The sequence below is a fragment of the Sebastes umbrosus genome, chromosome 22 (genome assembly GCF_015220745.1).
Source record: "Sebastes umbrosus isolate fSebUmb1 chromosome 22, fSebUmb1.pri, whole genome shotgun sequence".
Classification (NCBI taxonomy): domain Eukaryota; kingdom Metazoa; phylum Chordata; class Actinopteri; order Perciformes; family Sebastidae; genus Sebastes; species Sebastes umbrosus.
In genome coordinates this window covers 21,930,400-21,946,223 of record NC_051290.1, presented here as the reverse complement: position 1 = coordinate 21,946,223, position 15,824 = coordinate 21,930,400, and the positions used below count along the sequence as shown (strand labels likewise).

At 41.7% G+C, this 15,824-nt stretch overlaps 1 protein-coding gene across 3 annotated transcripts in view; it reads right to left on the bottom strand.

The window, feature by feature from the left end:
- LOC119482059 (zinc finger protein 420-like) overlaps positions 1-15,824 on the bottom strand; it is a 49,442-nt gene that overhangs the window by 8,441 nt on the left and 25,177 nt on the right. Inside the window, exons 5-8 of one of the 3 annotated variants that reach the window (XM_037759448.1) lie at positions 15,253-15,360; positions 15,040-15,096; positions 4,468-4,624; positions 2,663-2,715 (exon numbers count right to left, since the gene is read on the bottom strand). In XM_037759448.1, the coding sequence (XP_037615376.1) occupies positions 4,484-4,624; positions 15,040-15,096; positions 15,253-15,360 (306 nt within the window). In that variant the 3' untranslated portion in view covers positions 2,663-2,715; positions 4,468-4,483. Of the gene's footprint in view, positions 1-2,662; positions 2,716-4,467; positions 4,625-11,237; positions 12,882-15,039; positions 15,097-15,252; positions 15,361-15,824 lie in introns of those variants that run through there. The other 2 variants (XM_037759447.1, XM_037759446.1) reach the window with 2 other exon arrangements.

Sequence of the window (15,824 nt, the reverse complement as noted above, 5' to 3'; positions counted from 1 at the left end):
GCTGAGCGCACGGAGGCGTGTGTGCAAAAAACGTGTGGGAGAAGCCTCTGATGACAGAGGAAATGTGCTGCTTTAATGACATGAGTCCGTGCTGCCTACTAACCGAGAGCATAAGCTCTGCTCCGGTTGCGGCGGTCACGCTCGCTGCCCAAGCTCCAAATATTCCCTGTTGATTAATATCCCTGGTTTGCTGTCTGTAACGTTACTGTGTGTCGTTTTTTGAAACGGATATGACGTCACGTTACTCAGACTACACAATAAAAGTGGTAACTGCCTTCTACCTGCGCATGTGTCATTTTTCAACACAGTTTTATGGGTAAAAACATCAGTTTTGTGTCGTTTAAACAGTAATCTATTCAGTTATTGACTCTTCCTTGTGTCTTTAGTGTCGTTTTGAAGCCATGAAGTCATGAACACTGACCTGAACATCGGTGGTATCAGAGGACGAGCCTGCTGCTGGTGTTCTGGGGACCTTGTTGCTCCGCTGGTCCGGGTTCTGCTGGTCCTCCTCCATTTCACTCTTGTAGTGCTCCTGGTCCTGGTCCCTGTTCCAGAAAGTGTGATTAGTCTTTTATTTCCTCATTCATTCAGTCCGAATCGAAGGTTTACTGTGTGTCAGATATTAGTTTTTCACTCTGGGCTGTCTAAAGTTAGTCTTTTATGAGCCGTCAGTCATTTCTTTGAACATTCAAATATCACACAGCATCAAGTGGCCCTCAGCTCAGAATAAAACCTCTGCATGTCCTTCTTTATAACACTGTGACTCTGAACACAGACAGCTGTCAGTCTGTTAGAGCAGTTCCACTAAAATGTTTATTGCACATAATGTGTAATCTCAGTTTAAACAGTAATGATCAGTATGAAGCTCAGACACGTAGGATCAATGAATAATGATCTCTATCTGGTCCCACTGATGGAACATAATTCCTCTAATATTGTAGATCATCTGTTAATATTTCTGAGTGAGCAGGATGGTGGTGCAGCTGCAGAATGGAGTTAGAAAGAGAGTTTTTTAAATAGGCTGTGTATAGTCTGAATGGCTTTTAACAGCATTTCACTGACTGTGTTTAAATTGACTTGTTGAAGTAGCTGAAATAAAGTCACTGAATGCTGTTGAGCCAAGATCCAAATAGATGTCACTATTTAAAATCTACTCCACTCGAACCTTTAAATCACCAAACACATTATTACTGGATCAGACTGTGAGCTTACAGTCATGTCTCTCTGTCTCTGATGGATAGATTTGATATTGTTCATCTTCAGTTGCTGCTCCTGTGTTTTGTCCCGTCACATTAAAGCTGAATAAATCTATTTAAATGTAATGTAGGCTACAGTCTAATACACAGTCACATTCACCACTTTATCATCCATTAAGGAAATGTCAGTCTGCTAAAAGATGAATTCATGGACAACACTGAATTCAACTTTATCGTGTTATCGACACTTTTCCCTGCTGGGACTTTTTTAAAGAGAAATGTGCACAGTCAGCATATCCATGCATTAATATCTCTACGTGGACTGGATTCAGATGGAGGCTCTGCCTCTTATTTACCTGTTGCCATGGTGAATCGTAGTATCAGAGCTCCATTGATGAAGGCTGTTTTCATCCTCACATTTGATTGAACAAACTCTGATCAGCTGTTCTGGAACCGAACACTTTTCCATCTCAGAGTTTGTTAAAGCTGCTTTCTGAAACGGGCTCCTGGTCCTGGTCTCTGAGATCCAGCAGGTCTCCACTCTGACTGCTGGACTCTGTTGTCCTGGACTCACTACAAATCAAAGCACACAGAGATATTCAGGTCCTGCTGTCTCCTCTGGTTTTACTCCCATCCACGTAGTGCTGATAACATGGTCCATGTTAGCGTGAAAACAGCTGCAGCTCTTCTCTGAGGAATGCTCTGGTTTCCATGGAAACTATCAAAGACCACATAGAAAAGCCTCAATGTGTGTGATCTGGTTAAAGAGACAGTTCACAGAGACAGGTTTGGACCAGCTGTTTGGAGAAACGCACTTCCTGTTTACAAATGTTGAGGATGATTGTAGAAACGAAGCAAAGCGACTGAGACAAACTGAGAAACTCCTCTCAAACTGGACTAAAACACAGAGGAACCGGAAGTTCAATCAGATAACACGAGCACACATTAAAGTGAGCTAAGGCTAACGCTAGCAGTTAGCCACACAGCAGCAGGCCGAAGCTAACAGGCTAACTAGCTGTTAGCATCGCAGCTAGCCCAGCGTGCTAACGCTATATTCGCTTTGATTTCCGGCTCAAAGAAACATTATTAAAGTGTTTACCTGAGTGTGTGCGGGTTCACCTGCAGCTCTGCCGCCTCGAAACGGACAAATATGCTCGTCAGCTAACGGAACAACTATCCCGCCGCCAGCCCGAGATCACAACGAGACAACTACACTTCCGGTTACAAGTACTTCCGGTCTGGTTTTTCTCTTTAAAGTGAAAGAAAGTCGCCACCTGGAGGTCAGGAGGGAAACAACAGGTACACATAGTATAAACTGATAGTGGTTAAAGCAGCAGTGGGTAGAAATGGAGCAAATATGATTTTAACGGTCACTATATCCTAACAGTAGTTCACGAGACAGGTAATCTGAAAATAATCATTGTCCTCTGTGTCCTCCAGTGTCCTCTGGTATCCTCTGCATCCCCTGTGTCCTCTGTGTCCCCTGGTGCTCCTAATGACATCTGCAACATTTCACAGACTGGAGGAAAACAACCAATCAGATAGGAGCTGGAGCCTGCCGTCTCTGAGCAGCTGTCAATCATGTGTGAACTCCGATCATTCCTCTCAAGAAACTCTGTGTTAAAATCAAACCAGTCTGGTTTCAGAGCTACATACAACATAGTACTGTCACTGCTATTACTGTGGTTAGAAATTATATTGTATCTGCTGTTGACAAAAGGAAATATTGTGCTTCCCTCTTTGTCGATCTAACAAAAGCATTTGACACTGTTGATCATGCTATGCTCCTGCAGAGGCTTTGTGAAATTGGTTTTGATTATAAATCCTGTAAATGGTTTCAGGACTGTCTCATAGACAGCAATGTGTGATCCTGGGAAATGATCGTTCTGTACTTTTACCACTGTCAAAGGGGGTTCCACAAGGGTCTATATTGGGTCATGTCTTGTTCACAATTTACATTAACAACATTATGTCCTTCTTAACAAATTGTAACTCCTATCTTTAAGCAGATGACACAGTTCTGCATTGCTTTGCTGATACTGCACACTCAGCCACTGATATCCTATAACAAGCCTTTGACAAATTGCAAGTGGCACTTTTTAATCTGAAATTAGTTCTGAATGCAAAGAAGACTAAATATATATTATTCTCTAGAGCCAGAGATACTGTGGACAACAGTTTATATATTAGCACTCTGAATGGACTTAGTATTGACAGGGTCTCAGAGTATAAGTACATTGTTATCTGGAAGGACCCAAAAATTACATTTAAATTTCAAATTGAGACACTTAAGCTACGACAACAAATTGGATATTTGTATAGAAACAGAGTTAATTTTCTTATGTTTTGTAGGAAGTGAATAATTGGGGCCGTTTTCTTGTCTGTCTTGGATTATGGTGATGTTATCTATAGACACGCCTCTTCCTCCACTCTCAAACCCTTAGATTCAGCCTATCACTTCGCCCTCAGATTTATTACTGCTGACAGTCATTCTACTCATAATTGCATTTTGTATGAAAAGGTTGGGTGGGCATCTCTAACAGTAAGACGTGATAGGCATTGCTTTTTATTTATTTATAAAGCCCTTAATGGCAACTTGCCGTCATACATCACATCCTTATTCGACTCGTTCATGTGATCGGCTAAAGCTTGAAGTCCCGCGTGCAAACACAAAATTTGGGAAAACTGCTTTTGGTGTTTGTTCTGTAAAACTGGGAACAGTTTACAAAACACATTAACATTAAACACAGTTGTACCTCTAGATGATTTAAAATCCATGATTACAAACTACTCCACTCTTTAATGTAACTATTTTAACAGTGTTCTGTTGTCTGGCTGAATGCTTCTTGTAATTCGTTGATTTGGTTCTTGTCTGTATTTATTCAGTTTTATTGTTCTCTCGACATCATTGAAAATGAGGGCATACCCTCAATGATTCCTCGAGAATTAAATAAAGGTTGAATGAATGAAAAAAAAAAAGATGACATGGGAGACATATGTGTGCCCTGCCAGGGGGTACGGGGACAACGCCAGAGTCCTGGGGATTCAGACCTTGGAAAGCACCACCCAGGACTGGAAGGCAACGAAGAGCCTCACGCTAGGGTGAATACCAAGGCAACACCCCAGGGGCGCCGACCACCTCTCTAGCAGGGTAGTCAACAGACCAGGCCAGGCAACAAAGTACATTCAGTTAAACAGTAATTTATTCAGTTATTGACTCTTCCTCGTGTCTTTAGTGTCGTTATGAAGTCATGAAGCCATGAACACTGACCTGAACATCGGTGGTATCAGATGACGGGCCTGCTGCTGGTCTTCTGGGGACCTTGTTGCTCCGCCTGTCCGGGTTCTGCTGGTCCGGGTTCTGCTGGTCCTCCTCCATTTCGCTCTTGTAGTGCTCCTGGTCCTGGTCCTGGTCCTGATCCTGGTCTCTGTTTCAGAAAGCGTGATTAGTGTTTTATTTCCTCATTCATTCAGTCCGTATCGAAGGTTTACTATGTGTCAGATATTAGTTTGTTACTCTGGACTGTCTAAAGTTTCACATAATGTGTAATCTCAGTTTAAACAGCAATGATCAGTATGGAGCTCAGAAACGTAGGATCAATGAATTAAGATCTCTATCACTAATGATGTGACTGGTCCCACTGATGGAACATAATTCCTCTAATAGTGTAGATTATCTGTTAATATCTCTGAGTGAGCAGGATGGTAGTGCAGCTGCAGAATGGAGTTAGAAGAGTTAGAAAGAGAGTTTTTTTAAAATAGGCTGCGTATAGTCTGAATGGGTTTTAACAGCATTTCACAGACTGTGTTTAAATGACTACATGTCCGCTTATTATCAGGGACTTTGGATTTATTTTCCTGAAAAGTCTCTTACAAATATTGGTAGTCGCGGGTTGCAAGTTTTTGGCCTTGTTTCTAAAGTGTAGTAGCTTATTTGGGCTCCTGTGTCTCTCCTTTATACCGGTCTGGTTTGTCCTGTTGCATGATCCGTACACAACACCCACCACCACTCAGAGTGTTGTTGTTGTGAGACAAATCTTTGCGGGGTTGATGGAGTTTAGCTAACACTGCTAGGTACTAAGTCTGTGAAATATGGCAAAAAGTACAACAAAGACTGGACTTAAAGATTGGATTCACCCTCAAGTGGGGGACGATTCGAAGGCAGTTTGCCATTTTTATAAGTGTGATATACGAGCACATCATGCCGATCTGGTTCAACATGCTAACCCTGGAAAACAAAAAAAGAAACGCAGCACCGTTCTCTTCAATGAGGCTTACTGACATTGGATTCACGGTCTTTGCAATAAAGGAAAAATTAATCGAAATGCAAAAAATTAAATGTTCAACTTTAAGTTTAGTCAACAAGAAAAACGTAAAGTTACAACCTAAAAATGGATAGAAAAAATGCAATGCAATTGATGAATGAAATGAAATGCATCCAATCCAAAATAAATTCATATACAGTATTCAATTCAATTTAATTAATTTTTATATAGCGTCAAATCATAACAGAAGTTATCTCGAGACGCTTTTTATATAGAGCAGGTCAAGATCGTACTCTATAGTTTAGAGACCCAACAAGAGATCCCCCAAGAGCATTGCATTGATATGCGCTGTGGCCAGGAAAAACTCCCCGTTTAGCGGGTAGAAACCTAGAGCAGAACCGGGCTCTGGGTGGGCGGCCATCTGCCGCGACCGGTTGGGTTTAAACCGGTTGGGGAGAAATACACAGCAACCACAATAATAACACACCAGCTGTAAGGACTAATACAAATAGAACTAATAGCAGTGGATGTAAAAGACTGATATTACAACTATCAGAATTAATAGCTGTAATAATAACAGAAATATAACTAATAATAATAATAATAAATGTAGGCAGCAGATGTGGCAGCAGATGCAACCACGATCAAGTTAGTAACATGCATGAATGGGACATGAATATATGCAGAAGGAGAAAGGAGAGAGGAGCTCAGTGTGTCATAGGAAGTCCCCCGGCAGTCCAGGCCTATAGCAGCATAACTAGGGGCTGGTCCAAGGCAGCCTGAGCCAGACTTGGTCCAGCCCTAACTATAAGCATTATTAAAGAGGAATGTCTTTAGCCTACTCTTAAATGTGGAGAGGGTGTCTGCCTCCCAGACTGAAACTGGGAGCTGGTTCCACAGAAGAAGAGCTTGATAGCTCAAGGCTCTGGCTCCCATTCTACTTTTGGAGACTCTAGGAACCTCAAATAACCCTGCATTCTGGGAGCGCAGTGCTCTAGTGGGGTAATAGGGTACTATGAGCTCTTTAAGATATGATGGGGCCTGACCGTTTAGCGCTTTGTAGGTGAGGATGACGATTTTAAGTATATACTATATGAAGCAGTGGAGGCTGGTCCATAGAAGCAGAGGAGGTTGCTCTTCCTCTATTTTTTGAGAGGCAAGAGGGAGATCGAAATATATAAAAGAGTAATTGGTTGAAATAAACCATTACCAAATCTCAGTATCATTTATGAAATCATTTTTCTCTCTTTGAAAAAAATCCATTATTTAAATCCTGATTAAAATGCCTCTACAGTGACCCCACAGGGCAGAGGGGAAAGGGCAGCCTGTGTGTGTGAAGTGGTTGTGGGCATCGTGGGGGGTAGAAGAGGTCGAGCACCCTCTGTCCTCCCTTCGGGTGGGACCTCTCCTATCAACTCCATGCGTTTAATTTTTTGCACTCATTACACAGTAAATGAAGGGGTAAGATTAATCTCAGCATATCAAAACAGTCAGTCCAAATGAGAACTCCGAAAACAGACCGACTGCTGTGTTGTCAGCAGAGTTGATTATCATGAACTCTGCTGACAACACATTCTATATGTTGTTCTAAGCATGTATAAAAAAAGGACTCAATTTATATATGGTGTAATAACATGTAGGCTGGCAAGATCTTTCCAAGTGATTAATATAAAGGGAAGGATTTAATCTACAGCAAATTATTTTAACTTGCTTATGTTTAATTTATGTCAAGTACATATTAGTTTGCATTAAATGTCACTTTTATTTAGTCTTATTCACAGCTGCATGTGTTTTCAGAGTCCGGTACCTCAGTAATGTAGATCGTCATAAAACATTACATTTCTCTTGTACATTAAAAAGAAAATACCACTAATTTGTAAGTAAGTAAGTAAGTTAAGATTTATTTATATAGCACCTTTTAAAACACACCGTTACAAAGTGCTTCACACACAAATGAAACATCAAACAATGATTAAAACAAGGAAAAATTACAATATGAATCACAGAAACAATGAGAAACAGATCAAACAAAAACAGACAAACACTAGGGGTATGACGAAATATGCCACGAAATATTGCGATATAAAAACGTGAGGATATGCATCGTCAAGACGAAAAACTGGATCGCGATATCAGGGCATAATAGGCACTAGGTACATATTGGGCTCCGGGGCTGAAGCTGCAGCCTCTCGGGGTACAACTCATGCGTAGTAAAGTCTGGTCTACCCTTTCCAAAATTGAACCAGTCAATCTTTACTCACGGCCGCAGCTTCTGTGTCGGAGCTCCACACACATCAACACACACACAGTGCAGTCAGTGAACAGCTGATCAGAGAGGCCGCGGTGGAGAGACGAGTTGATGCTACGCTCGTTGCTAAGTGCAATAAACTTTGTTATTATACCTGTTCAACAAGCATAAACACGATGAAACGGTAAAACATGGAGGAAAGCAACGTTTCGATCTGCTCTGTCCGCTGTCTCTCATCCACCGCTGCTGTTTACACAAGCAGAGCGCATTAGCTCGGCGGCTAACAGCGCATTGGCTCGGCGCAAAACAGCTCGTTGGCTCGTTAGTTCGGCGGCTAACAGCTCGTTGGCTCGGCGGCTAACAACGCGTTATAATATCGTATCGTATTGAGATCGTGAACCCAATATCGTCCATCATATCATATCGTGAGCTGAGAGAATCGTCACACCCCTAACAAACACACATGTGGATGAGGCCTATAGAAAGGCTTGCCTATAGATACAGACATAGGCAAAGTTGTTGGTACCCTTCCGTTAAAGAGAGAAAAACCCACAATGGTCACTGAAATAACTTGAAACTGACAAAAGTAATAATAAATACAAATTTACTGAAAATGAACTAATGAAAATCAGCTGTTGCTTTTGAATTGTGGTTCAACAGAATCATTTTAAAAAACAAACTAATGAAACTGACCTGGACAAAAAATGATGGTACCCCTAGAAAAGATGTAAAATAAAGGTCAAGGTACATCAGTGTCAGATCGCACCATCCGTCACTGTTTGAGCCAAAGTGGACTTAATGGAAGACAACCGAGGAGGACGCCAAATCATAAAAAAGCGAGACTGGAATTTTCCAAAATGCATATTGACAAGCCACAAAGCTTCTGGGAGAATGTCCTTTGGACAGATGAGACAAAATTGGAGCTTTTTGGCAAGTCACATCAGCTCTATGTTCACAGACGAAGAGATGAAGCATCCAAAGAAAAGAACACTGTACCTAATGTGAAACATGGAGGAGGCTCGGTTATGTTATGGGGCTGCTTTGTTGCATCTGGCACAGGGTGTCTTGAATCTGTGCAGGGTACAATGAAATCTCAAGACTATCAAGGCATTCTGGAGTGAAATGTGCTGCCCAGTGTCAGAAAGCTTGGTCTCAGTTGCAAGTCATGGGTCCTCAAACAGGATAATGACCCAAAACACACAGCTAAAAACACCCAAGAATGGCTAAGAACTAAACATTGGACTGTTATGAAGTGGCCTTCTATGAGCCCTGATCTAAATCCTATTGAACATCTGTGGAAGGAGCTGAAACATGTAGTCTGGAGAAGGCACCCTTCAAACCTGAGACAGCTGGAGCAGTTTGCTCACGAGGAGTGGGCCAAAATACCTGTCGACAGGTGCAGAAGTCTCCTTGAGAGTTACAGAAATCACTTGATTGCAGTGATTGCCTCAAAAGGTTGTGCAACAAAATATTAAGTTAAGGGTACCATCATTTTTGTCTAGGCCAATTTCATTAGTTTGTTTTTTTAAATGATTCTGCTGAACCATAATTCAAAAATAATATCTGATTTTCATTAGTTAATTTTCAGTGAATTTTTATTTATTATTACTTTTGTCAGTTTCAAGTTATTTCAGTGACCATTGTTGGTTTTTCTTTCTTTAACGGAAGGGTACCAACGATTTTGCCTACGTCTGTATGGGTTTTTAGAAGCCGCTTAAAACAGTCCAGAGATTCAGCAGCTCTAATAGATTGGGGAAGGTGATTCCAAAGAGTTAGGGCTAAGACAGAAAAGGCCCGATCACCTTTTGTTTTGCAGTTTGAGCGGGGGATTGATAAAAGGTCAAGATTAGAGGATCGAAGTGTTCGACAGGTCGAATATGGAACAAGGAGATCAGCAATGTAACTCGGGACGAGGTCATGCAGTGCCTTATATGTAATAAGCAAGCATTTGTGAGGGAAATGTCTTTATTCTTTGATTTTTGGGTTGCTGGGAAAAAAAAGAATACTCCTTGACAATGACTGATACAGAACATTTGACTTCAGGACATCTCTGACTACATACATACTGAAAATCAAACATTTTTCCAAAGTAAAAGTCCCTAGAAGTGTATGATTCAACTTTTTCCCATGGTCTAGTGTTAAAAAAGTTAACAAAAATTGCAATAAATCATGATATCGAATCGCAATATTTAAAATACAAGACATATCAAATCAGCACCCAAGTATTGTGATAGTATTGAATCAGGAGATAGGTGTATCGTCCCAGCCCTAGGTCACATGCCGTTTCTGGGAGAAGTTTCAAGAATGAAGGTATAATTTCACCTTCATGTTAATTAATCTTCATCTTTCGATCATCGTCGGCTACAAAGCACTTTGATCATTAACAATCAATCGATTAATCGTAATTAAAAAAAAAAAAATTTGCTTGTACCAAACAATACCAAATGTATTTTTTTTTTACCTTGATCAAAGCTTAATTTCCATAGCAACATATTGTATATTCTCTGACAGCATTGCATAGCCTATGAAACACACTGAATATAATTGAATATCAGATCACATGCAGAGCGCGCTCATAAAATTAATTTCCATCAACTCCCGTGACGTTGAACCACAGAAACTGAACCGTCTTGACCAAGATGGTGAGAAGATAAACATTACGTCCATTCCTACACAGTTCTCCAACCAGGTATTCTGTATTTTTATGTAGCTACAGCTACAGACTAAAATTAAACATATAAACACTAAAACTAAATATATAAAGACTAAAATTAAATACATAAAAACTAAGAGTAAATATGTAAAGACTAAAACTAAACATATAAAGACTAAAACTAAATGTAAAAAAACTAAAACTAAACCTTGTAAAATAAAGATTATTCAATGAAAACTACACAAAGGAGGGAAATATAATGTTAAACTACAAAACAACAACAAGAGAATATGTATGAAGCAGACAAAAACACTACTGGGAACACATCTGTAATAAATCATTCTAAGCTCAAGACTCACTACTCTTTTTGGTGCTTCTGACCATATCCCATGGCCACATGACCATCTGGAATGAAGCTAAGTGATGAGTGAGAGTTGTGTGAAAATGGTCGGCAGACGCCGCTTTTTTTCATGTACCTATCATAACAAAGGCTTGTATATCTGCCGTCCTCGATCTTCCTGTTTCCCTTTTTGAATGATGAATACCGCCTGCTGGTGTGGAGAGTTATTTTCTCTCAGAATGTACGTGCTAACTGGCCGTCGGCTGTAGTCTTTGTGATGTAGGCCTTCATTACCACAAGTTCTTTGATGTCGGGATGGCGTGTCTGAGCCTTTACTGTTGGTCAGCCTTCAATTTGTAGAGAAGTTCAGAATATAACAACACAGCTATCAGGGCATAGGGAGGAGGCAGAAGGAAACGGCTAGCTAGGCTCTGAAAAACGTTCACAACGATGCAGTGTGACTGCGTTGGTGTTTTTGAAGGGAATTATTCCATTTAAAGGTTTTCCCACATTGGCCACACCCGTACGGTTTCTCCCCAGTGTGAATGCGTTGGTGGGATTTTAAGTGACCACTATGAGTAAAACTTTCCCCACATTGATCACACCTGTACGGTTTCTCCCCGGTGTGAGTGCGTTGATGACCTTTAAGGGCACTACCCTGAGAAAACGTTTTCCCACATTGGTCACATGAGTATGGTTTCTCTCCAGTGTGAATGCGTTGATGCTTTTTCAGGTCACCTGACTGAGCAAAAGCTGCCCCACATTCATCACAGCTGTAGGGTTTCTCTCCAGTGTGAATGCGTTGGTGTTTCATAAGGTCGCCTGATGAGGTGAAAGTTTTCCCACATTGGTCACACGAGTACGGTTTCTCCCCAGTGTGAATGCGTTGATGTATTTTCAGAGTACCCTGTTGTAAGAAAGCTGCACCACATTCATCACAGCTGTAGGGTTTCTCTCCAGTGTGAACACGTCGGTGGATTGATAGACTTTTTTTATAGGTGTAAGCTTTCTCACATTTATCACAGCTGTATAGTTTCTCTACACTATGTATGGACTGGTGAGATTTCAAGCTACTTAACTGTGCGAAAGCTGCGCCACAATCATCACAGCTGAAGGGTTTCTCTCCAGTGTGAATGCGTTTATGATTTTTAAGGTGACTCTGGCGCCGGAAGGCTGTCCCACATTCATCACAGTTGTAGGGTTTCGCTCCAGTGTGAATGTGTTGATGTTTTTTCAGGGCATCTGATGTTGAGAAAGCTGCCCCACATTCATCACAGCTGTAGGGTTTCTCTCCAGTGTGAATGCGTTGATGTATTTTCAGATGACCCTTATGTAGGAAAGCTGCCCCACATTCATCACAGCTGTAGGGTTTCTCTCCAGTGTGAATGCGTTGATGTATTTTCAGATGACCCTGTTGTAAGAAAGCTGACCCACATTCATCACAGCTGTACGGTTTCTCTCCAGTGTGAATACGTTGGTGGACTGTGAGGGCACTCCCCACTGCAAAAGTTTTCCCACATTGGTCACACCAGTATGGTTTCTCTCCAGTGTGAACACGACGGTGGATTAATAGATTTGTTTTATGGGTGTACGCTTTCTCACATTTATCACAGCTGTATGGTTTCTCTCCAGTGTGAATGCGCCTGTGGGTTTTTAAGTTACTTAACTGTGTGAAAGCTGCGCCACACTGGTCACAGCTGTAGGGTTTCTCTCCAGTGTGAATGTGTTGATGTTTTTTCAGGGCATCTGATGTTGAGAAAGCTGCCCCACATTCATCACAGCTGTAGAGTTTCTCTCCAGTGTGAATGCGTTGATGTATTTTCAGACGACCCCGTTGTAAGAAAGCTGACCCACATTCATCACAGCTGTACGGTTTCTCTCCAGTGTGAATACGTTGGTGGACTATGAGGGCACCCCCCATTGCAAAAGTTTTCCCACACTGGTCACAGCTGTAGGGTTTCTCTCCAGTGTGAATGCGGTGATGTATTTTTAAGTGAGTCTGGTACAGGAAAGTTGCCCCACATTCATCACAGCTGTAGGGTTTCTCTCCTGTGTGATTGCGTTGATGGACTCTGAGGGTGCTACCCGAAGCAAAAGTTTTCTCACATTGGTCACAGCTGTGTAGTTTCTCTCCAATGTGAACTCTCTGATGAATCAGTCCCTTTCTTCCTCTCCGTTTCTAAAGCAACAGACAGAGAGCGAGAGCGAGAGAGAGAGAGCGAGAGAGAGAGAGAGAGAGAGAGAGCGAGAGAGAGAGAGTCAGTGAGATGCCATGGTGGAGCAACCTATCTTAAACCATAAATAACATTTAGAGCAGGGCTTCTCAACTTTTGGTAACTTGAGGCCCACTTCTGATCAGCAAAATAATTCCGAGGACCATCTTCCCAAATAAAATAAATGACAAACTGGGCTATAAATATGTGTTATGCCACTGGCAGGTGTAATGACCCACATAACTATTCAGCTTACCCTCACCCATCATTCCCTGCCACTATGAATCCAAACTATTTATATTTCCGCACCACCAATTCAGAGTTTTTACTGTTGCAGGGTTGTCTCCAACATCACTTTTCGTTTAAAAGAAAAAAGCTCCATTATGTGTCACTGCATCTGAGACATACAGTATGTCTGTAAAGGGGAGACTCGTGGGTACCCATAGAACCCATTTTCATTCACATATCTTGAGGTCAGAGGTCAAAGGGACCCCTTTGGAAAGGGCCGTGCCAGTTTTTCCTCGCCAAAATTTAGTGTAACTTTGAAAATAAAACCTGCCCGCTACAACCTCTGAAAAACAGAATAGCGGCCGTTGGATTTTGAACGGGTTAATCTAACCATTTGTCAGCATCTCTGAGGCCCACTAGGTGGTGCTCTGAGGCCCACCAGTGGGCCCCGGCTCAGCTGTTGAGAATAGCTGATTTAGAGCATGTCTGTGAAACATAACCCACAATGTTCCAGTTTGACTAATACTCCCTTTGTAGACATTTGATTGATCACCACAGACGCCCCCTTGACATTTCTTAATTATCAGTCGACATCCACATTATGGAGTTGCATTATGGGAAATGTAAGACCCAGTACTGTTCAGAGCTTTCCATACGCGCCGGCTATTATCTTACTGTTTTTTTTTCATAGCGAGTAGTAAGGTGCATTGCATTCAATTGAGGAGAGCCTAATTCAAGAAAGCGAAAGCTAAACTGTCACTCACTGCTCCTTGGGGTGGCTGTGGCTCAGAGGTAGATCCTAATTGGCACCAGTCACATCAGTCACATGAGGAGTAGGCAGGACTAGAGCTGTGCAATTAATCAAATTTCAATTCCGATTCTTAAAGAAGCCCTAAAAGTTTCTTTTTTTGTGGTGATCCATTTTCCAACGCTGGGCTCAGACTACATAGTGGAGTGGCTAACATCCATTTTTTCAGTCAAATCGTGCAAATAGTGATACAAGCACCAAATTTGGCATGATGATTCCCGAGGGGTCACTTAGCAAATATAAACGATCGGACACTTGAAAATCCAAGATGGCGGCCATTTTTCAAGATGGCCGCCAAATTGACATGCCGTTATTGGTTTCTCTCATAGAAATTCATCTACTTGGTTGATTTGAGTGATCTTGGTGTCAAATTATGTGTTTTCTAGCATGCTGGATCTAATTTTGATAGTTTTTATAATTTTGAACTGCAATATGGCCGCCATTTTTAAGATGGCTCTCAAATTTACTCACGGAGAATGTTTTTCTTAAGGAAATGCATGTACTAGGTCAATTTGAATGATTGCGATGTAGAGTTACATGTTTTCTGGTATGCTTGATCTAATTTTTACAGCTTTAACATCCTCCGATAAGTTTTTTTTTTCTTTTTGGCTGTCCGGTGAGTCTTTGCTTTGTGGTTTTTGCATGGCTCAATTGGCTTGTAGGCCTTCTGTTGTAGATATCAATAGCTGCTGTTGCCATAGGTGTACCGATTGTCAAACCCTGGATCCAGAAAGAACAATGCATACTCCGTCCTGGCTGGGGGACATCCTGGGAGAGGCTGGGGACATGGAATCTGAGTGGTCATGTTCAAAACCTCCATTGTGGAAGCGGCTGCTAGGAGTTGTGGTCAGTAGGTCGTCAGTGCCTTTTTGTGGTGGCAACCTAAGAAGAAGGTGAAGGAGGCCGTCAAGCTGAAGAAGGAGGCCTTTCAGGCTTGGTTGGCCCAAAAGCAAAAACCCGGGTGTGGGAGGAATTCAGGAAGACCAAGGAGAAGGACTTTCGATTGGCCTCAAGGAAGTTCTGGCAAACCGTTAGACAACTCAGAAAAGGAAAGCAGGGCTAACACTGTATTAAAAACAAAGACAAACCTGTCGCTCTGACAGTCTCCTCTTGGAAGCAGCTGCTTTCCACTCCACATGATGTTTCTAATGGAAGAAAAGATATTTATGCCATATTTGAGGCATTTTTCCTTTTGGCCAATATCAGCAGTCTTGGCTTATAAATATAGAATATTTCAGGAAGAAGAAGACACTTTAATATACAAGGCCTCAACTAACAGAGAAAATTAACTTGCAAATTACCTTTTGGCCTTTAAGAACAGCTACTGTGCTTCCAACGGCATCCATCGCAGCTAACATTGCACTGCTAATCCTGACTCGTCTCAGTGGGATGGAACACTCCTTCAACACCTGTAAAATAAAAATACAGAAAGACTATTGTTGACACTTTGTCTTGTGAAAAAAGGGCAATCAAAAAACATAATCAATAAACATATTGTTTAAGTTAAAGCATAATGCAAACATAACAAACCTGCTGCTGAACCATCCTCCTCTAGCCTCTTCATTTTGCTCTGGGGACTGGGGATATCATCGAGTGGTGGAAAGAGCACTTTGAGGAACTCCTGAACCCGACCAACTCATCCTCCGTAGAGGAGGCAGAGTTTGAAGACTTGGGGGAAGGCTTGTCCATATCCTTGGCAGAGGTTGCCGAGGTAATCAAAAGGCTCCTCAGTAGCAAGGCGCCAGGGGTGGATGAGAGAGTGTGTTCCAACTATCGGGGTATCACACTGCTCTGTCTTCCCGGGAAAGTTTATTCTAGGGTGCTGGAAAGGAGGCTCAGACCGATTGTCAAACTCAGATCAGGAGGAACAATG